At 41.4% G+C, this 16,986-nt stretch overlaps 1 protein-coding gene across 2 annotated transcripts in view; it reads right to left on the reverse strand.

The window, feature by feature from the left end:
• Positions 1 to 97: 97 nt before the first annotated feature.
• The window catches only part of numb (NUMB endocytic adaptor protein), a 48,155-nt gene continuing 31,266 nt past the window's right edge, over positions 98 to 16,986 (reverse strand). Inside the window, exons 3-11 of one of the 2 annotated variants that reach the window (XM_026933889.3) lie at positions 12,426 to 12,500; positions 8,104 to 8,136; positions 7,274 to 7,348; positions 6,605 to 6,745; positions 5,126 to 5,330; positions 3,303 to 3,596; positions 2,944 to 3,087; positions 2,664 to 2,813; positions 98 to 2,279 (exon numbers count right to left, since the gene is read on the reverse strand). In XM_026933889.3, coding sequence (XP_026789690.1) covers positions 1,543 to 2,279; positions 2,664 to 2,813; positions 2,944 to 3,087; positions 3,303 to 3,596; positions 5,126 to 5,330; positions 6,605 to 6,745; positions 7,274 to 7,348; positions 8,104 to 8,136; positions 12,426 to 12,500 — 1,854 coding nt within the window. In that variant the 3' untranslated portion in view covers positions 98 to 1,542. The remainder of the gene's footprint in view (positions 2,280 to 2,663; positions 2,814 to 2,943; positions 3,088 to 3,302; positions 3,597 to 5,125; positions 5,331 to 6,604; positions 6,746 to 7,273; positions 7,349 to 8,103; positions 8,137 to 12,425; positions 12,501 to 16,986) is intronic. The other variant, XM_026933890.3, reaches the window with a different exon arrangement.

Below are 16,986 nucleotides of genomic sequence, written 5' to 3' on the forward strand. Positions count from 1 at the left end.
TGGAACTACGGGACCTCTGATATTCATGTGACACCTATAGTGAAAGTAGAAGTTGGCTGTAAAGAAGTTGGCGGTCACACCAATACAATCACAAGCATCCTCTACCACCATCATTTTATTCAATCTTTTAGATCTAATTCTTCAGACAGAAGTGGAATAAAATAATGAAATACTTACAAAATGAGAAAAAAAAAAAAAAAACAATGAACCAACCGTTTTCACAGGGTTTGATAAAACAGAGCTGGGCAAAAATGACAGACACTTCAATAATGTCTCGACTACCTCTCACTGCAACCAGTATTTAAAATCACAGATCAACCGAGGAAGATTATTACTAAATCTCATGTTTCTGCAATGCAGCTAGCTGACCCATCTCACCTGAATAACCCAACCACCCAGTATAGTGCTTGTGCAATATAAAAGAAATCTTCATTAAAAAATAAAATAAAAACAAGTGGCTGACAATGACAGTCAATAGTGTTAGAATTCATCGTAAAAGTCCCCCAAAGCCCTAAAACATTCATTAAGATATTGGCAGAGGGGGAAAAAGAAAATAAAAGTACAGTACTGTAGTACAAAATAAAAAGACAGAACAAGAGTGAAAGCAATGGTAAATCCCCCATCCCATCACTGAGAAATGATTGTAGCTGCAATGATTCATTATTTACAGAGGAATACACATCCAAAACAGGATGCGATACATAGCAATAATAAAAAATAACAAATAAAATCAAATATCCATCCCTTCTCTCTGTCTTTATAGAACATGTTAAAGGTATGGTTTGAGCTCAATATGTATAATTAATATATATTTTTCAATTTCTATAGATATATCTATATAATAAATGCCCATTTGCTGTATACACACAAAATCATTTCCATTGTATCTAGCCTGCACCTTTGGCAAGATTACTGACAATTTCTCTGTTATATTTCAAAGCTATTTAAAATATACTTAATGCATAAAAATAAAGATTTTGGCATTCTCTCATTTCTTCATCTTCTGATTAGGAAGTTTCTGACAACTTCTCAAATCTGGAAGCATAGTCCTTCTGTCGTTTTGATGGGAGGAGTAGTCGTTCGTCCCCGTGGTTAGAGGAGACTGGGAGTGGGACTGATGGGCACAGAGGCAGGACTGAGATAATAATGCTGTATAATTTTATAGTGAGGATACAAATGTTAGTCTGTTTATTAAGGCCCAGAGGCAGATTTGCCTCTTTACCCTAATCCATCTGAAATATGGATACAACTTCACAAGAAACAGAATGAAAATGGTAGCTGAGCGTCACCAAATTTTCGTTGCCTCCAAACTGCACTGAAGTAGCTCCATCTCACACTCCTGTGTCCTCTGCCCAGCTCACAGTTAACACTACAGATATTCTGACAGACAGCAAGGGAACAAGACAGAGAGATAGATATGGGGCGAATGTGGTGTGCATGTCAAAGGGGTGCCCTCTCGTTTAATGTCTTCACCACCCTTTACGCATCTCCTTCATGTGTTCATGCTAGTTTTGGTCTCTCACCAACCCCATAGGTATGTGTTTACAGTTGGATCTCGAAGGTCTTATGAAGCTCGCTGGAAAATGGATTTGTAGGGGAGGGGTTGGTGCGTTGGCGTGAGCGGTTCTCCAGTGCTGCCCACTGGGCCTCAAAAGCATCAGCTTGGTGCTCCGCTGGCAGAGGGGGAGCAGCCCAGCTATCAGTGCCATTTAATGTAGCGTTTCCGTTGGGTGGCTGAAACGCTGTGGGATTTGCCAGCGGGGGTGCAGGAGGTTTGCCAAAGGGTCCACTAACTCCTCGGGGATCCAACTGTGCCAAAGGCGGAGTAGAAAACGGCGAGGGCTGCAACTGTGTTTGAGGAATGGGCACAGGAACCGGTACCGGCTGGGTCTGCGTAGCAGAACCAAAAACGTTGGCCACCATCTGAGAAGGTGTAATGCCCACTACGGGTACACTTGGCTGGGCGTAGGGGAGCCCATTGGACATTGGGTAAGAAGCTGGTGCCTGAGCGTGGAAAGAAGGCTGGTGTGGGGGTAGGGTGGGCACTGCAGAGGGCATGGCCGGCATGAAGGCCACAGGGGCCACGGGAACGGGCATGGGCGTGGCAAAGGGCTGCTGAATGGGAGGAGTAGCGGTTCTGGCTACAGGTTGTTGCGCTCGTACAGACTTGGACACCTCCTCCAACCAGCGGTCTGCCTCAGACGGCGTGCGCTTATGGGAGGCACCGGGTGCTGCAAGTGGAGCCACTGCTGCAGGGGTAGGACTAGGCCACTCACCCCCTAGAGGACAAAGAGAAAAACATTCTTAGTGGACTTGAGTAAACTATCAGGCTACAGAGATCCCTACAGGCAAGTACAAGTGATAAAGGACAAAACAAAGGCCTGACCTGACTATTTTTATTCCATAAGAAGGATGTAGCTCAGTACACGGTCATCAGGAAGCTGGATAGTATAACTTTTACTTTTTCTACTGTTTATGGATGCAGAGGTAGCTAGCTTGATAGCAACTTACACCAGGATGGCAAGCAAGCTAAATTACAAATCCCCAACGTACAAAACCCTGTTTATAAGCAGAGCTAACAATACTCATATCTAAACGACTCTGATGTTTGTTATTTCATCCCTATTTTGGTGATGGGGAACACAGGCTCTGAGCAATCTTACCTGGATGTGCTGGAGCTGGGGGTGCAGTGGGCACCTTGGCCCAAGGGTTAGTATCTCTGGCAGGCAGAGGCGGTGGCAGCGAGGGAGGGATAACAGCAGCAGCGGCAGCGCTGACAGGAGGAGTCGGGAAGGCAGGAGCAGAGCCGTTCACTACAGCAGCAAACATGGGAATTCACCCCATAAACAAAAATGTATAAGCAGCAAAATGAGTCTCAAAGGAGACATGTTAAAGAGCACTACTGTTGAATTGTGAGTGAATAGGAGTATATGTGGGGCTGACCTTGTGGAGCAGGGGATTGTGGGGAGGAGGCAGGTTTGGGCATGGGAACCAAGGAGAAGGGGTCCTCTGTGGGGCCACTGAATGCTGATGTGATCTGAGTGCACAGAGAGCTGATGCTATCTCCTTCACCTTCTACCTCTGCCACTAATAGAACAAGACAACACAAACATTAACGACTCCTAACAAATCTTGAGAAAATGGCTTGCATAGTTTGCTTGCATTTTTTCTATATCAGAGTTAAAAACACTGCAGATTTGTGTGTTCCACTTCAAATGTAGTCATTGAGGTGAATATAGGAATTCTATGTACTCATTCACACCAGGTTATTGTATGGCTGCTTGACCCCCAGTGATGCTAACCTGTGTTTTTGATTGGGAAGTCAGATTTGCGCTGCATGGTGGAGGGTAGGTCATTCATGCGCAGCGACATCTGCCGTTTGAAAGGCGACGTCTTCTGGCTGAGAGCCGGGAAGCCGCGGAACGAGCCTTGGCGTGCTAGCACATCCACAGGGGCATGCCGTCGCGGGATTGCATGGGGATTGGCTTCCTGAGGTGCCAGTGTGGCCATGGGCTGAGGAGGGGAGGACGAGGGAGAGGAGGCAGCAGCTGGGTTGGCTGTGCTGCCTGCTGTGGCCCCGGAGGCAGCCTCAGAGTCTGCAGGCACAGAGAGACATGGCTTAAACTTATTATGGAAGGATTACTACACAGTATTTAATCCTAAAAATATCCTTAGTGCAGTGCTTTTCTTACACCCAAAAGCAATAGGATGCTTAAAGGAAAAATTCTATATTCATAATTAATGTGTTATAACATCCAATATTTCTTTTTTTTTTAATAATGAAATTACACTTTTACATTTCTTTCATCAACATGCTGGTTTATTTTTATTTTTGTTTACTGGGTTCCTGCATTACACACAATGCCATTCAACTACCCATGGATAGTGGCACCACTCAGAAATTGGTCTTTGTCCTAATAAGCGAAATAAGCCGATGTTTAGGGGTTCACAGTTATTTGTTTTTACACAACTTTTCTTTAGGTAGTTACTGCTATTTGTAAATAGGAAAAAAATACATACGTACTTCTACTTTAGATTTCTCATTTATATGATACTGAACTAATGTTTCAAAGAAAATAAGGTCTTGCTCGGTTAGCTTCTAAAAATAACAGTGAAACCTGAACATTATCACTTATGTTTAAGACAGGGGTTCGCATACTAGTAGTCACGACCCCATGTGGGGTTGTTTGACTTACAAATGGGGTCGCAAGAGGAACTCTCAATCTCCTCTTTTGTTTCATTCATATGTTTTACAATTTAATAATACAAATATTAAATTTTGTGTGCTAATATTTTGAAACGTTACTGCGTGTCACATGGACAAATTTCCCAGTCAATCTCCCTGTGCTAAACATACTAGCATAGTGTCTCAAATTGCATGCGTATGTGCTATTCTGGACCTTTAAAGAGTACTACCAGTTTTCCTGTTAGTGCTCAAAACCTCTCATGTAGCATTCAAACCTACTGAAAGGTCTGTTTTACGTGCTAGTCTTCTGTTTTTTCAAGATTATTAAACACTTTTGAATGTAAGGTCAGTTTTTGATTCGAGAAGCAGCCCATCATAACAGTCATGACCACAGAGGAAAGTTTTTAAGAGAAACAGACCTCATCAGTGTGTTTAATTTCGCTGTGCAGAAAATCACTAATCATATTACAGTTCGACTTGGAAACCTGACAGACAGAGATGGTTTGGCTCTGATGTGCCGTCTAGTGAATGGCGCTTTTAAATGTTCCAGATGTACATAAGATATGCAGCCGCGCAGCTCGTGCCAAGTACAAACCAGGCCCCTGTGCTTTACATTGGGCTGTATCACACCATCCTGGCATGGATTATTTCCTATAACATCTCAACACTTCCAACTAGACTCGTGGGTCAGTGCAAGGAATACTCCTTTAGTTTGTAGTCTCTAATGCTACACATACATATGTTACTCACATAACAAAATGTTCAAATGTAACCTCAGTCCTATATTACAAATCTGGAATTTGAAAAAACTGTAAGGTGGTCAAGGCTTGGAGAAAATTCATATTGTCTACTTGGAGTTATTTGTGTAAAGATTTAGGAACCCCTGGCCTAAGATCTCTCTTCGATTAGAAAGCATTCTATTTTTGACTATCTGTCTACCTTTCTTGGCATCTTGTAATTGCCGCATGACTTCCTCTCGCTCAGCCTGTTCTGTTGCTGTGGTAACGCGGAAGGAGCCTTCCCGCGTAAACGTGGTGCGGTTGGCGTCGAAAGTGGCCGTGACCCCGCATTCCTTCTCCCTCTTCTGTTTCCGCTCCAGGCATGCTGCGAATGCACAGCCCACTGCATGGCTCAGACGCTCACCCTGAAACAGACAACACAGACACTCAGATTAGGACAGTGTTCCTGTTTCCACACTTACAGAACTAGGCTTCAGCTGTGTCCAGACTGTTTTACCATTAATTTATACAAGATTGATGCTGTTTTTCTTTTTAATACAGACCTGAGATTTGTATAACGTAATGGTGCAAGTGTGACATGAAGTGCTCTTGGTTTAATATGTAAGAGCAACTTGATTACAGAAGGTCAGTAAAATAAATAAGAATGATAAAGCAAAAACAGCATATCTACTTTTTCCATTTTTAAGTGCTGAGAGGTAACAAGTTTTACTGCTGTAAAGTTGCAGAAGTGGCAATTTCCTTCCATCTTTATTCAGAGACAGACAGTACTGCATGTGAAGTGAGCAAACTATTACAAATTACACGAACGCGCAGCCTTAAATAAGCTTATTTCTAATGCAGTTGAAGGTAGCTGTACTGTGCACAACCTATTTTAATATGAAGCACATTTTTATAGGTCAGGTCTAATGTAGGTCAGCATATTGTCAGGATTAGGCTACTAACATGTGTTTTATAGAATTATCCATAACAATATCAAAACATGTATGTAATCTCTTAAGTGTAAATGTGTTTCTTCGATTATGTTCTTTCTACATTTCAATTAAATTTTTAACAAAAGACATTGCCACAAAGCAGCTTTACAGAAATCCTGATATAGCTTTAGATTCCTAATGAGCAAGCCAGAGACAAAAGTGGCAAGGAAAATGCCATGAGATGACACACAGGTGGATCGATGGTGCTGACCACTGATCGGTCAAATGCAGGTCAATGGACTACATAGGATGCAACATAATGGAGCTTAACGCCCTACCTATTGCCCTCACACTCTTTCGTAAAGATTAAAAAAAAGAAAAAGATTCTGAGTAGTATTTCATTACTTGTGCCTATCAGGTCTCCAAACAATAACCTCTAGAGAACCTCTTTCTACTTTTACAGAGCACACACTCAGCCAGGATATAGATAGTCCTGGTTTCAGGTTTGTTAAGGAGCTGTGGCGAATTGCGCTGCTCCATGGAACAGGATTAGAGCAGTAGGGTCAAGAGCAAATCCATTATAAAGTTCAGGAATAGGATCGTGCCAGCAGCTGCTGAATAAGGCTCACGACAAAAAAAAAAAACATAAGCTGAAAGTCAATACTTCGTGTATAACAATATGATTATGTAATACATTAGGAACGACATGACTGGCTCAGTGTTTTTCATTTACCTTCAGCATTCTCAGGGAAAATGAGAGTACTCACTGAATCTTTGATGGCCATGAAGCAGTGGCAGATCCAGCGGCGAGTAGTGCCATCTCTGCAGATGTAAGAGAACGCCCTTTCAAAGTTCCGGTCAGGAGCACAAAATGAAACCTTCTCTATTGTCTGGTCGAGAATCAGATCCTGGAAGGAAGACGCAGAAGATGCAAATAACTTTTACACCATTGTTAAAACGGTTCACTTTAACTTACAGAAGGTAAATACAATAATGTAACACTTCACTATTGGCTCTGTCATTGGTGAACGACTCTAAATCACACCACCAGGTGGCAGAATATAACCACATCACATGTCTGGGATTCTGAATGCTGCCTGATGGCATGTACACTGGTTAAAATGTGTGTCAGCTTAAACTGAGTGCAGCTCTGGGTGTTTACTTTAGGAAGAGACCAATACATTTTTTTATTTAAGTCACTGGTTTATGTTGCAGGAAATCATACATTAAGAAATCCATGATTACCAGCACATAGGCTCAAAGAGTCCCACATGTTTCTATCCTCCATATGGAGTCTCGATGGAATATACATGAAGCCTGAAAAACATTTCTGAAATGTGTGCATAGTTCAAGATGAGCCTGTGTGTCTTTAGGCAGGAGTTCACAGGTGTGTATGGAGTGTGGTATGAAGAGCTGAGTTTTTAGTCCTTAATTACCTTTGTCTTGTCATCAACGACCCTCAGGCCATCAGCAGATACCCACAGCACAGCCCTGACTGCTTTCTTCCCTGCCTACAAGCAGTGAGAGAGGAAGAGAGGAGGAGCACACAGTACAAAATAAGATGGTCGAAGAGATGAGTAAGAAAAGTAGCTGTTCCCCCCCTCGCTGTGCCCCTTCACATTTTTGTTCTTTAACACAGAACACAGAAACCGCTTCATCCACAAAACAAATCCTGCAATCAAGAAATGTCAGAACTGAGGTTTTTAGGAAGAAAAAGAAGGTTGTGAGTCAGTGTGTTCTGTGAAGGAAGCCGTGTGACAGAGGAGAGGAATACAGTAAAGAGACAGCAACACCACAAACTCAACCACACAACACATCGTTATACACTGGACAGTCCCAGGTGTTCACTGGAGTGAGGAGAAAAGTGCCCTTCACCAATGCTCTGAGAGCAACACACACAGGTGCACACACACACACGCACACACAAACACTATCCTTATTATCTTAGTGTGCTTCCTTTCACATAATTACTTATGCAGCTAATTAAAGCTAATTAATTAACCCCCCCCACACACACACACTCACACACAGAGTGAGAGAGAGAGAGAGAGAGGGAGAGAGAGAGAGAGAGAGAGAGAGAGAGAGAGAAAGTGAAACTCCTTCATGGAGAAGGAGACAGGTTCCACTTTTCCTGCTGTTCCAGCAGTGGTTAAAGAATGAACAAGTAACAAGAGTGGGGGGGGGGAAAGAAGAGAATAGCAAACACACATTTATAAAAAGACATGTCTCATTTACACACACTCGTTCCCCACACAGCAGAACTTACTTTGGTAAAGAAGCCCTTGAAGAACTTTCTGTCCTGGAATTGAAGAGTTGGTAAAGGGAGGTTGGGGGATGGGGAGGACAAGGCAGGACAGTGTTACAGAAAGCCCTGTGTGTCCAGGTAACACAAGACTGTGCATATAGGGAGACAGTGGAATGGGGAGGAGGAATCTGAATGGTTAAGAAGAGTGGCTGAAAGAAAGCTATGGAGTAAAGTGACGATCACAAACCTCTAACTAGTGAGCAAGGCCACAATCACAACACCTACATCATTCAGTGTCATACTTTACAAGTAGTTGATTCTGTTGAAGATATTACCTAGATATTAGCATTGTTAATACTGTTATCATTATGTTAGTGACCAAACAGTGAAAACCATCACCAACAGGGATGCGAAAAATAATGGATTCTTGAATGCATCACGATTTTGTCTCGTCTTTTGTCGGGAGGCCATGAAAAGAGAACGGAGCTCAGGAATTTGTAATAGGTGTTCATTCATGCTCTATGTTTTCGTTAATTTGTCTAATTATCCAAAAAGAATGTGCACAAAGAGTGCTCCGCTAGGGTCTCAGAGCAGTGTGCCTAAAAATAAAATGAATTTCATTATGCTGAGGTTATCAACTATGTATATCTCAATAGGATTCCAATAAATTCCAAAAACAGACAGAGGAAACTACACCCAGTGTTTTCCATTATGAAGAAAACCATACAAGGATAAGCTATAGAAATCAATTCGAGATGCATCAAGATTTTTTTTTTTTTTTTTTTTTTTTTTTTTAAATCACATCATGTCACAGTGAAACAATGTTGAATTGTGAGGTGTCTAGATATTCCCACCCCTAATCCCGGAGTGCCTTGATGTCTACTGACCCTCCGGTTCTAGGCAGAAGCGAGCACGTGACCGATCAAACTGCAGGAGAACCACTTTTGGAAAAATCCTACAGTTTAATCCCACTGTACAGTGCTAGCAGACAGAATGGAAAAGAGACCAAGAACACAGGAATCTCTACTGTTTTCCTTTTTATGATATAAAGGTGCTGAATGATTATTGGACTACGGACTCTGTGTTTGTGAGCTTACATGCCTTTAACCAATGCACTGGCCGTAATGTCAATTGGTATGATCTAACCTGGTAAAAGCTGACATCAGGCCTGTGGTTAAGAGCACAGTATGTCTAATGGAGAGAGGGGATTAAGGTTAGGTTAAGGAACCATTAGCCATACACACAGAGTGTGAGTGTGTGAGTCATGCAGGGAGTCAACTCTCACACACAACTACAGGAGAAAAGCTCATCGTCATTGGGTTAAGGACATGAGGGATGTTAGAGACTGAGAAGGCATTAAAAGGGTTCTTTGTGGGTCATTACGAACATAACCTGCTAAAAAAAATATAAGATGTTTATATATTTATATACATTCTTCATAACACATATGCAAGGGAAAAAAGGGACATGACTATGAATGCTAATAACAGCCATGGAATTGCTTCTGAAAAGCTGACTGCTGAGTCACAGGGAGGAAGCTTGTGAAAGGTAGGACGGAATACATAAAGGCTAGGAGAAAATAGAAGAGAGGAAGGATTACTAATATTAAACTGAAGGATGTCGAGATGCTTGCTAGGCAAAAACACATTTCCACTGAATACAGAACCTCCAGTTCCACTGAAAATGAGACGTATTTACATTCTTTTCTATACTGGCTCCAGCTGGGCTCTGGCAATCTGCCAGGTACAGGAAGTGACGATACAGTCTGGGGTAGGAAGTGCAATGACAATCAGCAGGACAGGGCAAGACGCGTCAGCTGGCAGACTGCATGCCTGTGATGTCACTCCACTCTCTCGCGCTCCTTCCTTAAAGTGGTGAGTCAGAGGGCAAAGAACGCTTACACACTTACTCACTAAGTCAGCCTTACACACGCTTCAGCGCTCTTCACACCTGCTATTTTTTTTTTTTTTTGATGGTGGCTAACCATGCGAATGAGGAGGTGAAATCCCAGGAAGTTCGGCCAGGACGAGAATTTCAAGATGGGAAATACTTGGGTGGGCTTAAACAGATTTATCCTACAACACGCTGAGGGTTTGAGGCAGCTGATTTAAAACAGCGCAATGAAGCAAAAAAAGAAGCAAGTCAAAAATAATGAACAGGAGAAAAATTTAGAAACTAGACTGATTTAGAAATGTTGTTGGCCATTTGTGCTAAGGGGTTTTTTTTAGTTGTTGTAGTTAAATGAATGGAGAATTCTGGAAGGAGGTCATCTGTTAATGAATTGCCAGCAGATGTGAGAAGTCAAGAAAAGACAAAGGTGATACAAAAAGTCAAGTGTTTGAATCTTCAGTAAATTCTACCCAATCTATTGTATGTGAAAACTGTTATGCATCACATCCTGTGTACTGAGATCTTTATGAAGAAACATGCATTCACACATCCTAGTAACATTACAGTAAATATACAGATATAAATATCCTCAGTTTCATTCCTCCCACTAGATTTGGCACAAATCCTCCAATGAGACACGAACTTTCAATCTAAAACTCACAACCTGAGCAAAACACCAAACACCCACACCCACACCCACATGTGTGACTGTCAGATCTTTATCTAAGGTTAAAGGTAAGCTCTTCATTCTCCCTGACACCAGCTCATAAGCCACGTTCTTGGCCAAGGTTCATCAGGCACGTGAGGAGAGCACTGCATGCCAGCACATAAAGAAGCAGGTTGACATCAATAAAGACAGTTCTGTGTATGGACTGTTAGGTTTCCAGGAACCAAGCAACTCTGCTCCAGTAAGAGGAAATCTCATTATAGTGCATAGGGGTCAGACATTCCTTCTCCTCTCTCTGTCTTCCACTAGTTTTATGTGAGTGGAATAGCTATAAAGGCCATGTTACAGAGCAAAGGCAGATTGCATCATTACTTTTACTAGAGCATATATTGAGTAAATGCTATTTCCCGTGCAGCTAATCCCAGCTGATATTTATTGTGCAAATAAAATAATTTACAAATAAAAGCAAACCAAATAATTGAACCTTTTTTTGGTAGTATTCATTGTTGTATATTTGACAAATGGACTCTTTATCAACAAAAGAAAAAGCAAGGAACTCTAAAGTAACAAAAAAATATCATAAACACGATAATGTGTGATATCAGAGGCTCTCTGGAAGTTCCCCACTCAAGTTTGAGTTTAAGTAAAGATGGCTGAGGCCTTCTGTGTCTTTAAGACTGCAGGCTTACAGAAAGACAGTGACACAAAGAGAGAGACAGAGAGGAAAAGAGAAAGGGGGCGGAGGGTGCACTTTTTCCTCCAGTGCCAAAAATATCAACATTAAAAAAATATTTTCTTTGATTAAATTACACAAAAATGACCAAACTGCTTCTAGTTAACAAAATATGGAGAATTAAGGATCATCTTAGCAGAGGGACACACTGCTGCCTTGTGTGATTTGTAACATTCATGCTAATAAAGCACTGTGGAACTGAACTGAAAATTGACAGAGAGAGAGAGAGAGAGAGTGAGAGAGAGAGAGGGAGAGCACGAGAGAGAGAGAGAGAGAGAGAGAGAGAGAGAGAGAGAGAAAGAAAGAGAACAGAGAGCTGGGCCTGAAGCCACATTGCCCATTAACCAGTAAAAGAGAGACAGCCATCATCTTAAAGCCTGCAGGACTAACACCAATAATGAGAGTTTTTTCCTCCTCCAAATAAATAAATAAATATTTAATAATTTAAAAAAAATTCAGCTGTTCACTGCTCACCTTCCTGGAGCGTCCAAGAAAGAAGTGAGTGAAAAAAGAGCAAGCTATAACTCTACCCGGACAACAATCAATATTTTCCTTTCTTCCTAACCAGTTTTCCTTCTAAACTCTGGGTGGTGGGGTGCAAATTCTTATCTACAGAAAATGGATAGCACAGTGTGAGATATGGCATGCCTTCTCGTTTACGTAACCCCTGTGGACTGGTGAAAAACAGGAAAAGCGGGCCTGTGTGTCCTGAGTGGCTACTTTGCAGGAGGGCTTGGTGATGGGCTGGACAGAGATGGGTATCTCGGAGCAAGGTGGACGGCTCAGCCGGGGGTGTGGGTGGTGCAGGTGGGCAGGTGCTGCACAGTGTGACCTTATGCTCTAAGGAGCTGCACAGATTTGGGACAACTGAATGAGACGGAGATGCCTGATGGGAGGAAAGGAAAGGCGTGGGGATGGAGGAAGGAAAAACACAGATAGTCTGGAAAAGCACAGAGTAGCTGGATGTAGAGGAATCAGATGGTATAAGTGGACACATCCTGGCTTCTGAGAAACAGGAAGTAGAAAGCAGAGCTCTGTGTAGTAGGCACCTACCGTCTTCAGCCTCTTCACTGCATCTTCACAAATATGCATGCCTCGAGATTCCTCCACCTCCACATGGCCTAGATACTGCAAAGAGACAGAAAAAAAAAAAACATTAGCTACATCTGAAGCCTCAGCTCATCCTGCTCCTCTTAATAAATTTACAGAAGTAGACCCTGTGCAGGAGGAAGCCATGCCACAGCGCCCTCTTCGCCGACAAAGCTCTCCCTCATGAGTCACTCTTCCTCACCTCAAAGTCGCTTGGGATGACAAGGATCATGCAGGGAGGCACATGGCCATTGTGTGTGCAGTACTGAGAGGAAGTCCTAACCCTTCCCTTGATGAACACAGAAAGCCGTAACCTCCTGCTCTCCACCCAGCACGACACTTCTTACAGCTATTCTCGGACAGTGACGTACGCAGACGTATAGACGACATATAAAGGTGGGAACCTCCAAGCACTTCATCATTCAGTTTGGTTTCAGTCATTGAGCCACAATGCAACTACAAACTGATTCTTTGTGCACATATCATTTTTAGCCATGAAAAACACCAGGATTAATGTATTTCCCTTAGGGCTGTCAGAGCGCATTTTACTCTTCAAACACTGATTGAATTAACATTTTAAAAAATCCATAAAAAATGAGCTTTTGAACCAAATCAAGGTTTTCTGTTTAGAACATACTGCCACGTCTACGTTAAGAAAACATCACTGATGTAAGGGCGGAAAATAACCAGTCGTGTGGAGAGGGTCTTTTTAGTGACGTTTACCGTAGGTGATGAGACAGAGACTGATGCGGATGATGCTTACAATCAGAATAATCACTCCTTTTCCACTGTAAACTCCAAATGAAGAGGAAGACGAGGTGTTTGCTTGTCATCTCAGGATATTAAACCTGGTTAAGATAATTTCAACTGAGATAATATAAAGATGACAAAAATAATTGAGGACTCCACATTTATTTATTTTTTTTTTTTTTTTTAAATATAATTATTCTAATAATCTATACAGGTTATTTACTATTTAAGAAAAATAAAAAGAAGAATATTATTATTAAAACATAGAATGGTATGAAGCTGGCAGTTGTAGTTAGTTTATTACATATTACATCACATCTAATCATTTTATTAAGAATAAATTACATGCAATTTAATTTTATTTTATTAAACTGAATGCAAATTAAATCATAGCAATTGCTTTTGTGTAATCCGTTACAGTGGAATTGGTTTAGAATAATATATATTTTTTAAATAATACATTTTTTTTTCACTTAACCAGACTTGATAAAATGCTATAACTTTACTTGTAAGTGACATACAATATAATCAAAGTATTTGGACACCTGACCATCACACCCATATGTGGGTCTTGCCCAAACTGTTGCCACAAATTTGGAAGCACACAATTGTGTACAATTTTTTTTGTATGCTGTAAGTATTACAATTTCCGTTCACTGGAACTAAGGGGCCCCAAACCTGTTCCAGCATGACAATGCACCTGTGCACAAAACCAAAGCTGGAGTGGAAGAACTCAAGCACAGAGCCCTGACCTCAACCCCACTGAACACCTCTGGGATGAACTGCGCCCCAGGCGTCCTCGCCCAGCATCAGTGACTGATCTCTCTAATGCTCTGGCGGCTAAATGAGAAAATGAGTGGAGGTTATTATAACAGCAAAGGGGGACTGAATCTGGAATGGGATGTTCACCAAGTGCATACTGTATGTGCAAACGGGAAACAGTCAAATGTTTAGAATCTGATGTTCTACTTTTATTCACCATAAATCTATCGAAACACGTTTCCTAAACTATTTGTGTAACTTGATATAAGAAAATGGATATTCCTGTGATACGGGATGCAAGTATTTATTTCCAATTTCCCCCAAGTGCTTTTATGGCTAAATCTTGTCTGTGTCTAAGAAATGTAAAACTGAGCTAAATATCAGCAACAAGCAAGCAGTTCTCTTGGCATATAAATAAAAATTAGTTTACGTTTAGATGAAATTATGATTGTCTCCTTATGAGCTGTGCTTTTATATGAACACAGTGTAGTGCTGCTGCTAAGGGTTTCACTCTGGCAGTAAGAAATTTAAATAAATTTAAATATTTTATAATAATATACTAATATTTTTAAATAATTCAAATTCATATGCAATCTGAATGGGATTCCACAGGGTGTCTAGTTTCACAATTTCCATCTAGTTTAGATACTAATATTTTTCAGTAATAAAAAAATTATCTGTATCAATAATCTAATCAATAACCCCATCTCAGAATTGATTATTTTCCCCATCCATAATACAACCAACCCATGATGCTGAAGGTATTGTTCATGCCATCTCTGGTTCACACTTCACACTTATTCAGAGTGACTCTTTGTAGAAAAAAGCAGCAAAATTAGTCTTTAAGTTTAGCCTCATTCTAAAACAGAAGCCACCCATCTGCCATAGCTATTTATACCTGGCTCTGAACCAGTTATTGAGCATGAGCAATAAAACCAGCTGTCCATAGCCACATAAGCGGCCATTTTCCACGGACTCTAAACGGGACAGAATTATGAGTTACCACATAGAAAAATAGAGACGTCAACAGATTTTCCAGCTACACCATTTAAGCAGGCACTCTTTCTTCTTTTCAACAAAAGCTCAACAGAATTTTGACATAATAGTGTATTGGGAATAATAAAAAAGGGGACATGTGAGAAGTCAGATACTTAATTCTGTCCACTCTCACTGCACCAGTTCCATTAAATAAGATAAGGATTACAATTCATGCTCTCGTTCTCACACCCTAGTCTGAGTGCCTTGTGGAGGGAGAAACTGCAGCCCAGAGGGAGCACTGGACTGGACTGGTGTAATAAGCTTGGAATTGGGCTTTTCCACTCCGCTTGCTTTGCAGTGAAAATGTTTATGATGGAGAATGTCCTACAAATGGCTACACCATGTCACTCCATCATCTGACTTCCAACTTCCAATTTCTTTCCCTCACTCTGTTCTTTATTGTTGCCTCCCTGACTCCAGTGTTGAAAGGTGTAATCACTAATCTTACTGCAACCATTTCAACCCCCACAGTTCCTCAGAGAATGAGGGAGAAACACAAATAGGTAGTGAGAAAGAAGGAGAGTGAGAGGGGAGGGGAAACTAAAAGCACAAGACTAGCAAGTTAGGCTGCATTGGCAAAGAGAGAGAGAGAGAGAGAGAGAGAGAGAGAGAGAGAGAAACAGTGACAAGAGGAAGAGGGAGAGGCCGAGGTGCTTTGCTGTTCCAGAAACAGCATTTGACTTTTCCTGTCTAATAAAGGCAGAGAACCTTCCAGGCTGGCTAACACACTTCTACCTCACTCAACACAGAAACCCTAAACTAGAGTTACTTACAGACAGTGGACTATTATGCGAGTAGCAGTGAATATTATGCACGTGAGTAGTGTGGAGATTATTTATGATTAGCAGCTGAGGAAGATGAGAGACAGCTCACAACTTCCTATACACTAGTCAATATTAAAGACAGAGTACACTATCAGTCAAACACTACACGTGGTCATTTAACATTGGTTTTATATGATTTCACTATACACACAGACTACAACTCAGTAACACACCCAGATGTGATGCAAGAGCTCACATATAAAATTGAGAAATGGGGTGGCCACATGCCAAAAATATCACAGTTGGTTCCCGAGTGGCGCAATAGAAAAGCGTTCACCCTGTGATGCCACAGCCATTCATGGCTGGGAGTCAAGACAGTAAAACTGGCCATGCGCTCAGGGTGGAAGGGATGGCATACTCTCTCTGCCCTATCAATCGCTGGCGTCTGTTAGCTCAGAACAGAGCAGATAGCGCTTTCCTCCGAATGTGTTGCACTGTCCTGTGGTGCAGCATGAGCAGCAGTTTAGACAGGTGTGGAGGTTGGCTTCAAGTGTCTCAGAAGAAGCATGTGTCTGCCCCACCCTTGCTAGGTGGTAGTGTGATGGGGGGAGTTAGTTCATCAGCAAAAACTGACAAAACCAAATTTGAGAGAAAAATCACAATCATATCACTATATATGTATATAAAATTGCTGATCATCTGGGATTTTCACACAAAACAGTCTATAGCGTTTATCCAGAATGGTGTGAAAAACAAAAAACATGCAGTGAGCAGCAGTTTTGTGGGCGGAAAAGCCTGAGAGAGGTCAGAGGAGAATGGCCAGACTGGTTTGAGATGACAGGAAGGCTACGGGAACTCACATAACACCACAGCGGGTACCGCTTTAGTTTTTCACGCCGTTCTTTAGCACCACTCTATAGAATGTTGTGCTTGAAAAACCTAAAAAAAAAAATCGGCATTTTCTAAAATTACAGCTTCTGTACACATGTTTCTAATAAAGTGGTCAGTGAGTAAAATGTTTCAGCTAATATATATGATTTTAACAAATTAAGGAACAACCTGAAAAACGTGAGTAACCGTGAGATTATAAAAGCAAAGAACCCTGACAATATAGGCGATACTTGGAAAAGTGTATCATGTTATCATATGACAATATCATATTTCCCAGACTTAATCAATAGGCACAGCAAAGCCAGACACATCTGAGGCCT

This window comes from Pangasianodon hypophthalmus, chromosome 10 (genome assembly GCF_027358585.1).
Source record: "Pangasianodon hypophthalmus isolate fPanHyp1 chromosome 10, fPanHyp1.pri, whole genome shotgun sequence".
NCBI lineage: Eukaryota > Metazoa > Chordata > Actinopteri > Siluriformes > Pangasiidae > Pangasianodon > Pangasianodon hypophthalmus.